At 39.2% G+C, this 20,324-nt stretch overlaps 1 protein-coding gene across 1 annotated transcript in view; it reads right to left on the reverse strand.

The window, feature by feature from the left end:
* MKLN1 (muskelin 1) overlaps positions 1 to 20,324 on the reverse strand; it is a 100,158-nt gene that overhangs the window by 17,724 nt on the left and 62,110 nt on the right. Inside the window, exons 10-12 of the mRNA XM_082493680.1 lie at positions 12,498 to 12,710; positions 10,461 to 10,682; positions 8,564 to 8,693 (exon numbers count right to left, since the gene is read on the reverse strand). Of these exons, the coding sequence (XP_082349806.1) occupies positions 8,564 to 8,693; positions 10,461 to 10,682; positions 12,498 to 12,710 (565 nt within the window). The remainder of the gene's footprint in view (positions 1 to 8,563; positions 8,694 to 10,460; positions 10,683 to 12,497; positions 12,711 to 20,324) is intronic.

The following is a 20,324-nucleotide window of genomic DNA, read 5'->3' on the forward strand; positions in this document are numbered from 1 at the left end:
AATTGCAGCCAGGAAGGCCAACCCTATCCTGGGCTGCATCAGAAAAAGTGTGGCTAACAGGTCAAAGGAGGTGATTCTGCCCCTCTACTCCACTCTCGTGAGACCACACCTGGAATATTGCATCCAGCTCTGGAGTCCCCAGCATAAGAAGGACATGGACCTGCTGGAGCGTGTCCAGAGGAGGGCCGCAAAGATGATCAGAGGGCTGGAGCACCTCTCCTATGAGGAGAGGCTGAAAGAGTTGGGGCTGTTCAGCCTGGAGAAGAAAAGGCTCCGGGGAGATCTTATTGCAGCCTTCCAGTACCTAAAGGGGGCCTACAGGAGAGCTGGGGAAGAACTTCTTACTAGGGCATGTGGTGATAGGACGAGGGGGAATGGCTTTAAACTGGAAGAGGGCAGGTTCAGATTGGACATTAGGAAGAAGTTTTTCACTTTGAGGGTTGTAAGGCACTGGCACAGGTTGCCCAGAGAGGCTGTTGAGGTCCCAACCCTGGAGGTGTTCAAGGCCAGGCTGGACGTGGCCTTGGGCAACCTGCTCTAGTGGGAGCTGTCCCTGCCTATGCCAGGGGGTTGGAACTCGATGATCTTCAAGGTCCTTTCCAACCTAAACCATTCTATGATTCTATGAACTGTCTCAAGATAGAGCAAGATGATCCTTGTAGATATGAATAGAGCGATTTTGTTATTATCTCATCCCTAAAAGGAAGCATTGATTCCAGAAAGCTTAATTGCAAAAGCTGGGAAACTGAGGAAAAAAAAAGAAAAAAAAAAAATCAAGATGAACTCAAGATTACATAGCTCACATTACATTGCTTCCTTTAGAACAAAGATGTCAAGGAAGTTTTTTGTATTTTCTAAATAGTTGTGGTATAATTACCAAGCTATTCTTCTGTTCCACCTTCAGATTTAGAAATATGGTGAAATACTGAGGATTCCAGCAGTTTTCATCATAATTCCCTGAAAAAAGGTCAGCAAATTTTTTTGGCAGTCCTTTTTGTTTGTTGTATAATTCCCCATTTCCTGTTTCCCTAGGCAACCATCCTTCCAAAATGTATTTGTGAAGAGCACGTGATCTTTGTTTACAGATCCTGTTTGTCTCATTTCTCTTTCTGGGTCAGTTTACAAAGGCTGGTAAAGGTTCCTGGCCTTCAATCAAGATTTTGGCATGAAAAATTCTCAGAACTCTTGTATTTTGTAAATTCTTCCCTGCAATTAACTGTGAGCTGCACACACGGCCTAGAAAACAAGCCCTACGCTAATAAACCATTTAATATTGCCGTTTAAGAACAAAAAAAATGGTATTTTGCAAGCCCATTCTGTAATAGATTTCAGTCTCCAATCTTCTCATTTGGTAGGCCAGGAAAGTAATAAATAGCAATTAAAAAATTCTGAGCAGCATTTGGTTTTCTACAGTTTAAGCCCCTACACCAAAATATTTAGCAAAGCCAAAAAACCCAAACATTTCATTTAAAAAAAATGCTTAACTCTTACATAAACTTAAGGAGAAACTGAAATATATTCAGATAATTCATTCTCAGTGTCCTTTCGACAAAATCTTCGCTTATAGTTTTATGGAAAGGCAGGAGGCAGAACCTTTGGAGCCCTCAGCAGCATAAGCCTGCCTATTTTGACCTCCAATTTTGCCACAAAGTTTCAAATGAAAATTAATTCAGTTTATAAGCAAATGGGTGGCAAAGCAGAGGAAAAAAAGCAGGGAACAATGGTGGCACAACAACAACTACATACCTTGTTTCAGCTGCAAACCACAAGGAAGTTTTTAAATAAGACTAATGAGTACTGTGAAAGTCACCCAATAAGGAAATTGAGAACAAAAAGACAATTATAGACTAAGTATCATTAATTTTTGAAAAGTATCATGTAATGTGCTTGCATAGTCAGGGACTGAATCATTGACCCAAAAGGATTAAAATCAAGGCATATTTGAGACATTTCTGGCAGGAGAGCCATCTAAATTTGATCAGCAATGCTAATGTACACGGAAAATGTCTTTGCAACCCTATCTGCTGCTTTGAACACTGGAGACCATGGCGGGTTTTTAGAAAAAAAAGCATGCAAATCTTCAGAACATTAATACCTCAGGATCATTGAAATGAAAATTATTATAATCATGAGGAACACAGTTGCTATATTACCATCGATACAGAAAGCATATGAAACTTGTCTATGGAAGTTCCATCCCTCTTCCTGAAATGTTGTTAAATAAATGAATTTTGTATCTAGTTTATGCTCGATTTCCTGAAGCTGAAATTATTGTTTAAATGATGAAGGAGGGAAAAGACGCCAAAGTTCAGTGCCTCTGTTTTTTCACTCTTGAGAGTAAGAATAGGAATTATCTGAAGAAAATGCAATCAAAACCAAAGACAAGTCAAGTAATTTCAGGGTTCCCTCAGTTGTACATCAATCTCTTCTTGAGACTGTCTGAAATGCAGAATGCCTAGAAAAATAATATATCAAAAAATAAATACCCCTACACTTAGTAAGGGCATAAGATGAGTAACTGACATAAACTCTTTGACCCATCTAAGCAACTGTGAAGAAACCATATTTAAGTTTTGCCTTAGGCTAGACAAAATGGACATCTAGCCTTTTGCAGAGGAAAACTGAACGAGAAAGTTAGATACAGTATGATTAAAAAGCAAAATAAGACAACACAAATTTGGTAAACAAGTCCATGAAAATAAAGCAATGAGGAAATAAGGCAAGCTACTACAGAGTAAGAGGGAGATACTGTGATATTTTAAATCCAACGGAAGACATCAAAAAGGTGTTTACGAAGGAAGTCTGATACTTGATAGAACAAAAGGGCTACATAAAATCCTCATGACTGACAAACACTTCCACTAGGGGGTAAGAGAGCTTCATAATGTGCAAGTGCAGCAGACTTGCAGTAAATGCTGAATATAATTCAAATGATTGCGGTCAGCATATTAGAGTGGGACACAGGCTCTAAACTTGTGAAAGTACTTGTGATATTTAGCTAACAAGATCTAGATCGAGAAGAAAATTTAATTCTGCATAGGAGACAATATTGCCCCTGTGACAGTAACTGATTGGTTAGGATAAATTTTTTAAAATTTTAAGACTCAGACTAAAAAGTCATAAACAACAAGGGGTAAGAATCAGGCACAGTACTGCCAGTGCATCGCAAGAACTATTATTCACAGTGTACTAGATCCACGGAGTACATAAAGTGGTATGGCTCCATGGAAGTTCCCTCTCTCTTCCGCTTCTTCACGTAAACGTACATGTAAGTCAGCTTTGGAGCAAATCTCCACCTATTTCACACCATTCAGAGTGCCTCTGAGGCCCAGCAATCGCTCAGGTCAGCTGTGGGATCCAGCTCAAAGGACATAAAGCAGCAACTGAGGATTTAGTCCTGGTTGTTTTAAACACAGCACTGGCTGTCGCTATATGATATTAACTACGACAATACATTACTGACTGAAGAGGAAAAGCTGTACAGAGACATTACTAAACACAACACAATCCCCAAAAGTCTAGTAGATGGCAAATGTTTTTCTTGCACCACTGTGGTTTTTTCCCCATAATCTCATTAACCAGTCCAAGGCAGAAGGGCAGTAACTAATTGAAAAAAAGAGATCTGAATCCTCCCTCCAGAACTTAACATTTTCATTTATTTTTATATAGCAAAACTGAAAAGCTCACGGCCTCAATATTTGAAAACAATACTCAGCCATGCAGGCCTTGAGTTAGCAACCAGTTACATAAACAAGTAGTAATTCCTGAAAAAGCTTCCGTGAGATGCTGTGTAACCCTGTAAAACATAACTTCCATTTAAATAAAACAGATGTGAAAAGCTTTTCTATAAAAGCGACACCTAGTAGTGCAACAGATATGTTCCCACTACCACAGTCCCTACTTACAGGCATTTTTTTGATCATACTGATTATTTCAGCAAGCTGAATATTTTTTGGCTTGTATGTGCAAACAGCTACAGTTGTTTCAAGTGCGATGCTGGCTGCTGCCAGTATCTAAGCAAGAAAACAGAGCTTTCACAACACAGAGTTTACAAAGCAGTAAATTGGAGTACAGAGATGTGGTTCTCATAGTACTAGGCAGAAGTTTGGAAATAAAATCTCATCCCTCTCATTTGAGGGGGTACTATAGCATGTTTTTCAACATGCTTTGAAACACAGCATTGGCAAGACAATGATATAAAATTTGTGGTCTACAGAGCTCTTCTGAAGGATTCATGAAGGATAATTAAGGGAAGCATCTTCATTGACAGCCTTTTAGTGCCACCAAGTTACGAAACCCTCAGAACACGTTACTGCTAATCCCACTACAAGTGACTTGCAAGTATCCTCCCTCCTTGTGATGCCTCGTGATTAAAAAAAATAGGAGAAAGCTATATCACATGGATATTGCTGTTCACCAGAACCTGGCACCTCTTTGATGGATTAATTTAAAAAAAAAAACAAAAAACAAAAAACAAAACAAGAGATAGGTCAGCAAGTTGCTCCATACCACTACTTGTAATCCATATAAAACTGAAGCAGCACCTCCCCTGAACTTTAATGGAACAAACCCTGATGAATGATAGAGAGACCATGCAGGCCAGCTGTTGACACAGCAAGATAATGATTATCCTCTTGGAGTTATCATGATGAGACTGCGTTTGGCAGTCAGCCAAGGTGCAGCTAAGGAGACATTTTGGACAGTTTGGTTGTCATCATGCTGAAAAAGCAATAACCCCATGTCCAACGCTCAGTTCTCTCCCAAACAACACATGATTTAAAAAAAAAAAAAAAAACACAACAACAAAAACCCAGATCAGTTAGTAAATCCGAATGGAATTCTGCTGCTATGCCATCTCTGCAAAGCATCCTTAGGATCTGGTGACTGCCTGCTCTCATCCTCACCTTCACAGTAGGAGGAAAGTATCTTGAGATTGGTTCAGAGAACACCTCACAAGATGAAGAGCACATCAGGTCCCTCACAAAACAAAGTGTTTCCACAGCAAGGGACAGGCTGACTCGTAAGGTAGACCTTAAACTTAAAGGCAAAACACATCAAGTGTCAGAAAGACAATCAAAATGGGATATTCAGACTGCTTGTCCGAGTTGGATACTAGCCATGTTGGGCTAGCTTTGTTTTCTGTTTTGATGACTGTTTTTCTGACATCGTCTTGTTTTAAACCAGGAGTTCCTGGGCTGGGCTGTGTCGCCTCTGTCCGTGGTACTTACCCAGGAAACTCAAACCTCCCGTCTGTCAGGTGCACAGTTGTGGAATGAGCACCTGCCCCAGCAAGAGACTTGGGAACTTCACTGGGAGCTAAAAAATATTTGCAGTTTGCCCATAAGAACTAACCCACCATTAAAAGAAGCCACAAGAACGTTTTAAGGCTTGTTGTCATTTGAATTTGGAAGTTACTCAATGCCAAGGGATATAAGATGATTTTGATTCTCTTGTAGAAGGAAATTTTCACTCTGACCAACAGTTCTGACACACCATCTGAGTCAAGGCCGAACATGATTATCACAGGAACCTCGACCACAAGTGTTCCCATTAGCTCCGTAAGACTTGAAACAACTACCCGTGATTAGTCATGGATTGTGTGCTAAGCAAGCCAGGCAAGCTGTCCATACAGTCTTTTGACAGCATCTGATACTGGTGGCATCTCTAGACCACATGTATGCTTCAGAGGTACACTCTGGCATATGCATGTTGGGTTTGGTTGTTTTGGGTTTTTTTAAGTAATTAAAAGTATATGACTGTTCTAAGGGTATGACCATCAACATACACATTTCTGCCTCTCCTCCAACCACAGGCTCTTCAGCTGTACTACACTTCCTCCAATCTGTACCACTACTGCTTTTCTTCGCATCCAACTCATTATCACAGCTGCATTCTCATTTCCTCAGTCCCACTTTGTCCATTCTCCAGATGAACTAACAAATTTCTGGCTTCTAACAGTTACCTTGCAGCAGAAAGATAACCATCCCTAATGGCCTAATTTCACTGTAGTGCCCTCCTTTGACAGCAAAGAAAAAGCACCATTTTTTTTGATGCAATGAGCTGCAGAAAGAACCCGTGCTCACTGGTAAATGCATTCGGCAGACACAAAGAGCCAAAAGGCTTACCCATGTTCAAAGATCAAGTCAGGAGACATTTCTAGTAGGCAAAGATGTGTGCAAACCCATCCTTTAGAAACTGTACCTTGATCAAATATAAACTTTTTTGAAAGTTCATAAAAAAAATGAAAAATGAAAAAAGCACATCTAAAATTGCTAAAATTATTGTTCTTTACTCCCAATTAAGAAAAAACTTAAGTGATACTTATCAACCAATATTTTCTCAAACACATCACCTATACAAGGAACTTGTTCCAGGATCAACATCAAACACACAACTAAGAGCAAAGAAACACTAAACAGCATAAATATCTCATCCAGGGGATGAGAGCAGCAAAAGCACCATATCATTACCATAGTTTTCTAGCACTGCAACAACTCCATATTACTGATATTCCTTAACTATCCATTTTACTACTAGTTCTTAAAATCTTCTCACTACTGTAACAGAAATTTTAAACAAATGCACAATTAAGTTCTTTTAGAAAGGGTAAAAATCAAAATAGCTCAACTAAGAATAGAACTGAATGCCACATGTGAGCCAGGAACAAAATGTAATCATGGGGACTTTATAGGAACATTTAGGTCAGGCATCCTCAACTTGACTCATCACACCAAGCAGCTTAAAACTTCACAGCAACCAGTAAGGGAATCACTTTGTTCGTACAGATAAAAATGGTGTATCACCACCTAACAAGAGCACAATAAAGACTTGCTTTTTGGGGTGAAAATAGTGCTGTCAGCAGTTGCTGTTTGAATGCTCTCTTCCTGTTAGAATGCAAGTAATCCTAGCATTTTCTTTCAAAAGCAAGGGAAACGTTCAAATTTGTTTGTTGACTTTCTACACACAGGAGAACAGTAAACTGAAAATCTTCTCATGAATTATTTCCAATGAGTCATTTTCTTACAAAGTCTACTATTCACCACTTTGGGGCCTGTAGGAATGGGGAGGAGGGCTAAATATTAGTCGCATTTGCTTAACTGAACCTTGCAGTGAATGTACTCGCTGAGAAGCAGAGCTCAGTGTCTTCTCCAGCCATAAGGCCAGCTCGGTAGCTTTAAATCTGAGGTAGACAGAGATGTCTGCTTACAGCTACATGTTTTAAAGCTTCTGGCTAGAAAGAACTGTAGTTTTAAAGAAGCAAAATGGCAGAATGCTAGCAATTTCATGGGGGAAAAAAAAAAAAAATAAATCAATTCTTTAAAAGCTCTAAGGACAACAAACAGTGCGTGGGTGTGTGTAGAGCAGCATCAGGCAACACGCAGGCACCTTAATAAAGGAGACTGTCAACAATACAAGATAGTTCTTTCTTGGAAGCACTCAAGTAAATGACTCAAGAGAATAAGAGCTTAGGTACTCTTCTCCCTCATTGGCATAACTAAAGTAATGAGCAAACAATAACTCATAACCATCAATAATGCATTTCAAAAGTTCAGTAAAATTACTAGCTAAAAATTAAGCCTGATCAAAATAAGGAGGGCAGCCTAAACTCAAGAAAAATAAGATTCTTCGGATTTTGGTAACTGGAAGAAGAGAAAACAAGATTGGGATTAAACATACATAACATGAGAAATATTTTTAACTTCTCTCCTATTGCAGTACACACTGCAACACAAATTTCCACTTCTGAGCTGTATGCTGCAAATCGGGCTATTTGCAACACAGGGAAATGATGTGCTTATACATGCAGAAATCCTTTTTGGAAAAAAAGGAACATTCTTTATGTCATTTGAGAAGAGGAGGCATAAAATCACTTCTTTATGGTTGTGCTACAATGCCTTTTGGGTGTTTTTAAAGGTTTCTGGTATACAGAACTGTGCCTGGTGTATACAGCTCCAGTGGCATGAAGCAAACAAGATTGAAGCTTTGCTCCCGCCTACCTTTTTTTGCTGCTTCCTTGTAATTTAGTACAACAATAACAGGACAACAGGTCTCATCTTTCTAGTCAGCTCCTGCAAGGCCAAATGACCTCTGCCTTTCTACTCCAACTCTCTGTCTCTGAGCATCCTACCTGCCTTTCTGCATGTCAAACCAAGCACATTATTTCTATTTTATAGCACATTTCACTTGGTGAGAACTAGAAAAAAAAATTGCTTTCTCCTTTTCTGATTTAAAGAAAAACATTTTTTCAGTCTTTTTTGTTTTTCTTTGCTGGATATTTTTAGTTCTTATTTTGCTGATTTTTTTTTTTTCTTTTGAGGTGCTATGTGGTTTCATGCATCAATTATTTGTATTGTGCTGAAGACGGTGAGTGTCAAATGACAGGAAGGACAAAAGAGCTGGCATAAGTTTAACCTATATACTGTGGAGTTTACTTGGGTATGTAGGGCTAGTTAAGGATGCTAACTTGATACCACAGGACACTGAAGCTGGCCTTTCACCTACTTGACAATGTATTTCTCATTTGTATCAGCAGGAAAAAATTAATATGTAGTTATATTCTTACCCATCCCTGAATCTTTTTTAGTGCCGTCTGATATGATATCCACATGATCGCTGTCTACATCATAACTGAAGAAGTCGTTCAAATAAGTCTTCGATCTCTGGCCACCAAATACATATAAGCAGCGATTTTTCTAGAATGGAAAACACAAGTATGTCTTTAGCAAGCTCAAGAAAGTATGTTGCCCAACTGTGACCATAAAAAACATGGATGAATCAAAAGTAATAGATATGTTTCTTCTCAGTTTAAAATCACTCCTTTACTATCATCAGGTCCACCAATCTTTATTTGGTAAATATCTTTTACCTCCATCTCTGCAAAGATACACAGGAAACAATTATGCAGAACAGTTTATTATTCTCAAACTCAATAAAAACTTGAGAATTCTTGATTGGGTTCTTGATCTTCTTGATTCTTGAATTCAAGATTCCTCAGTTTCAAGAGCTAAACCATTAAGGGCTCACAGCGTCTCCACCCCAAAAAGCCTCTTACAAATACAATTAAAGACTTCTTTTTCATGATCTAAATGACACCACAAACCTGAATCCAACACAGAGTTTCAGACTGAGGGTGACCAGGCAGATTTTACATAGTTAACTACTGTAGCCTTGCCTGATCAAGCTCTAACTTCAGAATATCAAAAAAGCAATTCATTTTTCAAGGTTAATATTAAAGAATTAACAGTCTCAGAGTCTAAAACCCATTAGGTCATAACTTTGCTGTTAAAAAAAAAAAAAAACAGGAACAAAAGATGGACTGTAGGAGAAACCATCCAGGTACCAGCTCATTACTAAACTCAGAACAGGCAAGCAGCAAGCCAAGAATAACAGCTTTATTATTTCTTTCAAGTTTGCCAAGTGGAAAGTCCGTAAGAGGCAGATTATTTTTTCTTTCAAATGGTTGAAAAAATAGCAAAGGCCCTAAATTTCCATGACCTGTGCTTACAGAAACCTGTATTCCTATGTTTACCACGGACACATACTTGAAAAATCCTCTAGAACCACTGCAGAAATTTGTGTGGCGATATTATTTTGACCAGATTTTAGAGTGCCATTCAAAACAAAAATTAAATTGGAAGCTCTGAAAGCACAACATTCACTATAAAAATTCTGATCTTTCATTTTAAAGAGAAATAAACTCAGTAAATTGTTCAAACTGGTCAGTTTTCAATTGGGGGTATCAGTAAACACTTGAATACCATAATATTAATTTTAATTCTTTTCCTCCCCACCCCCAATTTAGAGTTTAATGTCAGCAAACCACCCCACAGTTCCCATGTCCTGCACCTAAGCCAACATGGTTGATAAGCACAACTGAAAAAAAAAAAAAAATCACTACATAGCCCTCTCTCCCCACATCCCTCTGCCTTTCCATCAGTCTCTGGATGAAGTGCCCACAATGCCATCTGTGCCCAGCTATTAACAGCTGCTCAAGACAAGCAGCAGCTTAGCACAGAGGAATATGAAACCTGTGCATCTCAATACACACCCAGTAAGCTCCTGCATTAGCCAACTTTACGATTCGAATAACCACACTGGGTATTTACTAGACCAGAAGGTCCTAAGATGCTCTATCAACTCTAAGAGAAAAACTCTCTTCAGATCAAATTGTAACATGGCCTCTGGGTCTATTTATCATTATTTGGTTAAAATCAACTATTTAAAATTCACCTTGCTTTTTACTTGCAATTTTATTCAGTTGAAGTCATGAAAGCTCCAAGACTTGAATTAATACCACCTGCACTTACCAAAGAAACACCAGAATGTCAGCAAACATAAAATCAAGTGAGACAACATACCACTTGGGAGATTAAAGAGCTTCAAACTTGCGAGAAAAATCAAAACCAGATGTTCTCCTTAAAGTCAGGCATCACGAATCAAAGTATGGTGCAGATACTTACAGAATGGAACAACATACAGTGTCCTATTCGGGACTGGATATCCTCAGGTCCAGCATTACAGGAATCCTCTCTCAAAAGTTTCCATGTCTGACACTGGCAGTCGAAAGCAAACAACCCACTGAACTGCGGTTCACTGGCTCTGCTGTCATCAACGCTGCCATTGCAGGTCAGAATTCTGCCTCCAAAGGTATATATCATGTGTTTTTCAGAATCCATACACATCTGTAAGAACGACAGAAGTAGTTTTAAGCCAGCACATTAAGACTTGAAAATGCTAAGATTTAAGATTAAACATCCCTCCCCTGCTAGCGATACCTAGTAAGGCAGTACTCCGCACATCTCCTGAACCTCTAATGAGCAGAAAAGAATACATGTCTTCATAGTTGACAGGTATTAATCTCAGAAAACAGTCCTTTATTTAAAATGCAAGTCTAATTTTAACTTGCTTATTTAATAAGAAAGAAAAAAAATGCTACATGCACCCTTCATCATGTTAAAAAAAAAAATTGCCTTTGGCTGCTGATTTTAGGAAAAAAACATTTTAGAGTTTTTCACCAGGATCCACAGCCAATTCTGTCGAAGTTAACAGAATATCACCTTTCACAATGGCCGTACAAGGCAAAAATTCAAAAGTCACCGCTAAATTTACTGACCACCATTCAACCCATCCAAAACCGTCCTGCAGTTTGTTACTCAGATTCCATTCCAAGCATATATTTACTGTTACCCCCATTACTTCATCATAAAGTACAGCCATAACCTGGCCAAGGATTTTTGATGATACTGCAGCAGAAATATATTTATCCTCAAAGCCTGAATTCACGTTACGGTACACAAGAGATGCACCGCAGTACAAATCAAACAAAATTCCCTGACTCCGGATGATATTTTCAGACACAGTGCACCACAGTGTTGCAAAACACCGGGGTGGGGGGGGAACAACCACAGACAAGATTACAGTAAGATAGAGATGCTACTCAGCAAAGCCTACACAAAACGCTTCTAGTGCGGCACATTTTTGTGAAGGTTAAACAAAAACTGCTATCACAGTAGGTACAGAGAGAGAGAAGAGGAAGAGCTGCAGATTGATAAAGAATTCAGGGAGAACATTCTTTCCTAAGAGACAGCAGGGGAAAAAAGAAACAACATTTCAGATGTAGGCAAACAAGGTACCTAGCATAGCCTTGCCAGCTGACAATTTACTTTTGCTTTTTCTCCAACACCTGGGAGACTGGTATTCGTTATTAATAGAACAGAAAGACTGATTGGCTTTTGTTCTGCAGACAACACACATCTTTCATTTTCAGTGTCAGCAGAAACACACATTGTGCTGGCAAACAGCACATTTGGTTACAAAACAGCTAGAACCAATAAAATCAGTTCTTGGGCTGTGTTAAAAATGAGTACCGATGTGCTATTTCTCAGTTACGCTTTATAAAAATCAATTAAGAACAAAATACCTTTTCCAAGTACACAAAAGCTGTTAAACACAAGTAAAAAAAAGTATTCCGTTTGAACACATGGAAAGGCGTGGCTTTTAAAAAAAATATTAGCCACTCCTTTCACATCTTTCAATGTCTACAAAGCAAGCACTTTCTACAAATTTTTAAAAGATAGCCAGTTTTGAAAGAATCCTGATCCTCTTGGCCTCATTTCAGCAGCTTGCTTATAGTATTCTTCTGAAGGTATCACACACAGCTTTGCAAGTTGTTCCCCAACGCCCTCTGAGTAGGCAGATCTGCAAATCCAGCTCAACAAGATTGATTAAAAACAGATGAACTGTGCTTTGAGCTTTAATAAAATGTGTCTTAATAAAATGAATTAGTTTGCAAAGGTTTTTGAGGTTCTTCTGACTCGTTTGATTAGAATACCAGCAGTCAGTGGCATCAGGCAACAATGCTATTAGAATTTAATTGAGTGCAGATCATAGCCTTCCTCATCACTGCTATGTTACCTGGTACAGCACTTCTAAATCGCAGGAGGCTATGATGAAAATTGATTAGCAAACATTGAGAACTTGCACTAAGTGTAGCTGACCTGATGATCAAACACCAGCTTTGGACCTCCATCCGCTGCAGTGTCTTCACTTAGTAACATCCATGTGTTTGTGTCAATGTCATAGCGATAAAAGTCACTTTTTAGAGATTTGCTGTTCCTCACGGAGGAATCCAGATAGCGTCCCAGTGTGTAGATCTGCCGTCGTTGAATGTCGATGCACATCTTGTGACAGGATCTGGCACTAGGACCACTCTAATGAAGAAAATGACCACAAAAATAAAGAGAATAATGTATTTAATATTGCTCCAGGTAGGTCACTGCACACTCACTAAGGGCAAATAAGTACTGTGCAACTGGAAATCCTTTGAGAATTCAAGAAAATCTGCTTGTAATCAGAAAAATACAGGATTAATATACAAGTATCTATATAACAGGACATTCCATAACTTTTGTCTTTTTCTAAAAGACACCAGCAAAAACCTTAAATGCATTTTTTACAACAAACTTATGCCTTGAAGCCTTTTTGTAAGATTCCTTAGAAAACAGACTGTTTCCTCCAGAAGTGATTCTCAGAGGCGTGTGAAAGCTACTTGATCTTTTAAAATAACAGAAGTTGATGCACATGAGAGGCAAATTAAGATGTCACAGCCTATAAATAACTACATAGGAAGAAGATTAAGAAGTGCTCTATTACAAGAGCCTCTGTTTTATTAATAGGCTGTTTTCTAACAGATCATAACCAGACACTCCCACAAGCAATCATATCCCGTAATGGGTCTTTGAAGGTAACAAAAACACTCCCCGTCCTTCACAAATAGATATGGCCATTCCAGCCTCCAACTACGAGAAAGTTTCCCACGATAAGCAATACTGCCTTGAGTTATGATCTTCAAGAGTAACACAGAGGGTCCCTGTTAAATTATTAAGTGCTTATCCATCCAGGAGTGCTCAAGTTTAATCATAGAGTAATCTATTCAATGACATTACAACGATGCCATGCAATACTGAGCAGTATCCTTTCTGCTTCCTGGATCTAATTGAGAGCCTTCGTACACTCATCTTGAAACATGACTGATATTCTTGTACTCCAAAATACTAGAAATCAAGGTGTGCAAAGCCTTATTTGCAAAATATCAGACAAGAGAAAAAAAAACTGCCATCATGCTTACAGACAAATTCTATAGTTTATTCGGCCTTTGCTTGTATAATTTTGGCACTTCATAAATGAGGATGCTAGAACAAGGCTGGCTAGCTAACTTTGAGAGTCTGGAAACCAACATGAAAACTGGTAAGATTTCAAGTGACAAAGAAAAGTAAGATGTACAGAAGACTAAGGTATGAAAGACAAAAACAAACTGTTAAAATATGTTTAAAAATAAAGATTATGCAAGTAGGCAAAGATGTGGCAAATCACCATTTATTAGAAGACTCACAGTTAAAGAAAAGTAGCCATGCCACGCCAAATAATGAGCACATTTGCTCCATGTGCTACCAAATACTGCCTTATGAAGATTTTTTTTTCCATAATTGTACTGTTTCATGTAAAATTCTACTGAAATTGTTGCCGAAACTTAAAATACGCTGATGGAATCCACTTCACTAAATTGGATAAAATATGAAAGGAAGCATTACATCTTTGTAGTCAAAAGACTTTACTACTCATGTTACAGAATTCAATTTCTTGATTAAACAACAGTTACAGGAAACTGTTTACAGTAACTCAAATGACAATCTGAAGAGGCAAACTGAATTGTTCATATTTTGTAAATATGAAGCATTATGTCGGCAATGATTACAGCTTTGAGGATTAGTTACTTCACAGTAATTAAGATAATTTTCTTTTCTGAGAAAAGTACCGATAGAAGTGAAATATTAGCATACAATCCTGAAATGCAGCAAAAGTTCATTCATTGCCTTTGGTCTGACAGAGAAGGCAGCAACATACCTTGTTCCTTGAAAATATAAAGTAGCACCTTCCAAAGGACCCCATTCCAAACACAAAGGGGAGTTTCTTTGCATGAAAAGTACCAATTTGTGTATTCACAAAGGTTGCCCCGATTCACAAGAAAGTAACCCCAGAAGACAAAATTCATGTCCAGTTACGCAGATGGGACATTTAAGGATATGCCATTGTTCCTCTGCCAAAGAGCACATAATTGCCTTCACACAGCTGGGTTTAGAAGAAATGTTAAGACCTACCTGTGCTTCCTGACTCTCCCCTCTTTGTCAGGTCATCGCAGTTCTTTAACAGAAGCCGCTGATTTAAGTATCTTTCCCCTTTCCCTCACCTCTCTATGTTCTATGGACTAAAGGAAATCCTACCAAATTTGCTCAAATAATGTCTTTGGCACCTTCAGGAATAAATCTCCAATTTAGCAATTTCCAGACCTGCCTTGCCTTGAAGGCTGCATCATCAATTGAAATTTGTCTGAGTGCAGACACGAGGCTGAGACACTTCGTACCTACAGTATCAGTTTCAAGCCACTGGCATCAACAACACAGGTACTACACTGGCTAAGTATAGAACATAAAAATTTCAACTCCTAAGACTATGTTAAAATGAGAAAAGAATTCAGGAAAAATATCTTTTCATGAATTATGTACTGGTCACATCTCACACAGTAATATCTGCCTTTTTGAAGGGCTACTAAAGGTTTTAAGTTTGATCACTTCATCTATACAGGCACAGAAACTTCATCACCTCAAGTTCACTTAAAACTTCAACTCCACCAGAGTTGCAGAGCTTGCCACAGCATGAACTCTCTTGTAATAAAGAAAACTTCATCCAGTTCACAATCTTTTCTCAAAGAAAACTGGAGTTATTCCTGCATACCATTTATAAGATCACATGGAACCTGCCAAAAATTTCCAATTTAATCTACATGTTTAACAATATGGGTAAATAACTTCATTAAACAGTGGTACACATTGGTTTGACATTTAAGGTAGCAGAGGGGAAAGGCCTAAATCTGTGTTCACTTAAGGGCTGCTCAATTTGACTACAGAAGTCCTTGTAGTATGTATATACCTCAAAGGGGGGCACAAAGTCCATTTACAAGACAGATACGGGCAGACACTGAAAATGAATAAAACACTTCAAGGCACATGTGGTTAAGTGAATCAAGAGCCTGTGGGCGGTTGCGAATGTTCATCCAAAGACATGTACTTCATGCGGTTACAATAGCGAGCCTGTTGTTTAGACAAAGAACACACTGCCACAACTTGTCATGGAGAAAGTGACTGAACAAATTCAAATGGGAAAGAGTTTGTTGATTCCAGAAGTGTTCAAAGAACTTGACTCCTTATAAGCAACAAGTGAGAAAAATTGACCATAATAGACATCATTCTTTTTAACCTACAGTAGAAGAGATTGAGTATGGTTAGAGAGCAGGAGAACAACTTTTTGTCCCCTCCTGCCAGGACGTAGGCCAGTTGACAATCCATGACTTAACGCCCCAAGGTGAGCAGATCTTACTAGACATCTCCATACCCTTACTTAAATTTGGGCCTTATCATCAAAGATAAGCTGGAGACACACAAAAAGCATCTATTGTATTTGCTACTCCTCTAAGCATACTAACCACCATTCCCAAACATACCTGCAGCTAATAAAGACAGTTTCACCTGCACGCTGATAACAACAAGAGAAGGTTAAACAAGCCCAAGTCTTCCTGAGCAGAACAGAAGGCAGATAACAGTTTTGACCAGTTTGACCAGTTTGCAATCACCTGCCCCTGTGGTTATCTGAAGTAATAACAAATCGATGCAAAACTTCTCATTAAGTACTTGTTCTTTAGATCTAGTTTCACTGAAGTGTCTTCAAAGTTGTTAGCATGTGGGATCTACATTTCTGCAGATGAAGCTTCAAGACCTGATTTAGTAGAGGTACTGCTTCCTGATCAGAGTGCATATTAGAGTCTGTTTTAACTAAGAAGTCACACGCAGCAACAGCGCCCAAACGGTCTGAACACACACCGGCTTTGGGGACACTTTCCAATTCTCATCAGGAAGCGGCTGGCATGCACACTGCAGAAACCACACGTGAAAGAAGCCTGTGACTAGGCTAAGTTCTTATTCAGATGGCAAGCAATATGTTACGCTGCTTTGGCCAGTTCCTCCACTTATGCCAAGGCCGCAGTGGAAATAGTAAAGCATTAGCATATCACATTTCTAACCTACAGGACACCAAACAATACCAAAGATTACTAAGCATGGGTAGCGTTGGGTTTCTGTGCAACTCAATAAGTGCCCACACGGAGCTAAGACTAACCTGAACAAAATGGCTCTCTGCCACCCAGCACCACCGTACAATTAGCACAGCATACTAATGGCTAAGACAGATTAAACAGTATGTGCCATGGCCCCGTTTTAAAAGTGCTACAAAATGCCAAGCTTCTACGCCCTACGCTGATACCCTTCCTCAAACAGGTTGGTCCTGATGCAACTCCTCCTGTCTCTAATACAGACAAATGCCCCGATGAGGGTGGGATGGTAGGGAAAGGAAGAGAGTATGTATAACTAGGAGCACCTAAGACAGGCTTTCAATCCTTTAAGCGCCCAGGAGCAACCAAGGCCAAATAGGATTTTTTGGTTTCGTCAGCCCTACAACGAAATTCAATTGTGCAACGCCAAGTGAATACACAGTATACTTTATGAAAAGCCTTCTCAACATGCTAAGCCACTTTATAAAATCTAATTAGAGCTTTCTTCATTTAACTTGCAAATGCTGAAAGCAATTATCCCACTTAAGGACTAACTTACAAAACGTTTTCAAAAAGCAACACAACAGCACCGAGAGACAACACTGCCTCCTTAGAATAATTGATTTGTTCCTATACAGGAGAGAAAGGATTGGGACTCAACTCCTTAGGGTAGGGTCTGCTCAAATAACTATTTATGCCAGAATCAGTATGCATCATCTTAGCAACAGCATTCTGGCATGCTCCGTTAAGGCACAAACATGATAGCTTTCATTTTTTGTTTTGTTTTTAAATAAGCGTCCTACGAACCCGCTTTAATGTGAACAGGACTGCGGGAAGCCAGTTCCACTCCCCATCCCACCCCCCAAACAAGAACTGGGGGAGCTTGGCTTCCTTTGGTTATCATAACCTTTTGCAAAGAAAGGGTTTTCAGTTGCAAGAAAATCTGTTTTATTCAGACTGATCCAGATGAAAAACCTCAGGAGAAAGCCTGGACCCTGTTCAAGAGTCAGGGAAATAAAAACAAAGAACAGCTGACTAATTCTCCCTTCTTGGTGCTGCAAAAGACTGAATGGAATGTGAACACTGCCTCCAGTATAAAGTTCAAAAATAAGCGTCATGAGGTAAATGCTCTTGTCCTAAAGCAAACTAGGACGAGGACATAAAAAGACACAAACAACCTACTTTGTTTCCAGTTCTGAGAGCAGGCTGTCATGCAACAAATAGTCCCTCCTGCCTACACACAACTGCAGAGATTAATTGCTCTCATTTCCCAGTTTCAGAGTATAATTCATTTCCTTCTCCACCCACCCCACCCCCCCACAAAAAAAAGGGAAAGTTCTCCACAATCTTGAAAATGAAAGGAAATGCATATTATTCTTGGCGTTCATTCAAATCTATACGCTTTTTAAGATTAGAGCTTGTTAGCGCTTTATCAATGCCAGTCTTCAGCTAACGCGTACTCCCAAAATGTTTAATCTGAGCTGTAGCTCAAAATGATTTGCTTTGCTTCAGTTGATTATGAAATTTAGCAACAGAAACAACTACAGCCATAGACAGAATAAAACAGTTGCTCACAGAAGGCATTTTAAGTTTCTCATAACCTAGAGTACCAGAAACCTAACAAAATAATGAAATCTACTGGTTTTTTTTTTTATAGTAACATAGGGCGCTTGTCTTGCTCATTGGCCCAAAAAAACCCTCCACTCATTTTACTTTGTGATATATTGCTTCGAACACGCATGCGATCACCAACCACGTGCCAGGAGCACCAAGTCACGAGACGGAGCAGGGTCTTGCATGTTCAAGCACACAAGAGCATCACGACAGCGCTGGTGGCCAGAGCAGCCCAGCACAGGCACACAGCAAAGGGTATGCGCTATCTACTAGGGTTTAAGCGTGCACGACCTTCCCATAAATAGTATATCCCAGCTACTTTTTCCTAATCTGCATGATGGCAAAAATCAGTGCTACATGTGTCATTTCATGCCCAAGACTTGACAGCTCTAGCACTAGACTTAAAAACCAACACGGGGTAGATGCAGCAAAGGATTAAACTGGGATCTCAGATGGTTCCGGGAACATGAGACGGGAGCCTAAGTCCAAAAAACATTTTGGATGCTGAATGTATATTCAATTATTCTGCAAGTTTGCCTTAAGTAAAAACTTGAAGCAGCATACGAAGCTAACGGTTACGCTAGGTCAGCAGCCACGCATTTCCACTCTAAGATATCCTTGCCACTATTTATGGAAGATAACAGATATTCCAACTTACTTTTACAGCTGTTGTACCAGCTGTAAAGAATATTCTTTGAGAGTATGCAAGTTAAATACATTCCGCCAATAAGTATTTTGGGAAACCTATTAGATAGATCAGAACCTGGCTAAGAACAATATTTAAAACTCCCCAGGACCAGTACTGGAAAGCCACGGGTCTACATAATTTTTCACACAAAACAGTTAAATGTCTTATGACAAATATTAGGCTCAGATATCAAAAAGTTTCTGATAAGTGTTTGCAATCAATTAACTATTAATAAGCATAGCCACAGCTTAGACAAGGAAGATAGCCTTCGGTCAGGCAGTTGACATAGTATTTGAGCTATAGCTAATCTGCTTACCAGTACCCTCCTATAGCAATGCAACTAAACAGATTTAGTTGCAAAGTCCTTTCTGGGCATCTGACTCAGACATGATGGAGCAGATTAAAGTCAGAGGCAGCTTTTAGCACACAGTTTTGATTCATCTCTTTAAGGTGGGAAAACAAAAAAATTAAACGGGATGAAGCTTGGTTGTTTGGGGTTTTTTGTTTGTTTGTTTTGTTTGTTTTTGTTTGTTTGTTTTTTGTTTTTTTTTACATTCCTAAAAGCATGCACGCATTTGGGATAGTCCTAATTTCTCACTGTTGATACTTCACGGCCTCAAACTGAACCTTCCACAAAGAAACTTTCCCTGCTTAGACTAGAAATAAAAAATAAATGGCCCGGTGTTCTATTTTTGAAAGACGGTTCAATGAGCTTATAAGTCAAATGATTAAGCTCAGAGATCATACGACATGATCCTTATGATAGCAGTGGACTGGATTTGATGACCCATGAGGGGCCCATCCCTTCCAGTCCTACGTAAGACTCTACTCACTGTCAGCTCCATGCTTCGGGGATCAGCACAGGTTCATCACTGCACAGGCTCAGTGCAGCACATGAAAATTGCTATGAGAATGAATAGATGCTTAATGTTCTACTCCCATGAGATTACCTGTTAAAAATTAGTCTCCCAGCAAGCCTGATTGCAGAAACCACTAATTCCCGAGTATTTTCAGAACGGAATGAACTAGTGCATCACCTCTCGGCTTCTGATGAACCCTAATTAATGCTCCTCTAAAGAAGTAAAGTGTGCCTTATGAATCAACTCATGAACTTTCCGAAGCACCAATATTCTGCTTTTGACAACTGTGTTGCATGAGTTTACCTACAGTGCAGAAACAGCTTTGGCAACCGATTCCTGCGTTACTGCCAGCACAGAGAGCCACATTCCCAGGTCATTTCTAAGCTATGTGCTCACACTTGGCTTGCTCTCCCACCAAGGTATCACCAAGGCCTTCCAGCAGTGCACAACACCATGGATCTCGCGTTACAGTAAACCAAGGCACCCTATGACCAAGAGAATT

This window comes from Vanellus vanellus, assembly GCF_965231255.1.
Source record: "Vanellus vanellus genome assembly, chromosome: 1".
Taxonomy (NCBI): domain Eukaryota; kingdom Metazoa; phylum Chordata; class Aves; order Charadriiformes; family Charadriidae; genus Vanellus; species Vanellus vanellus.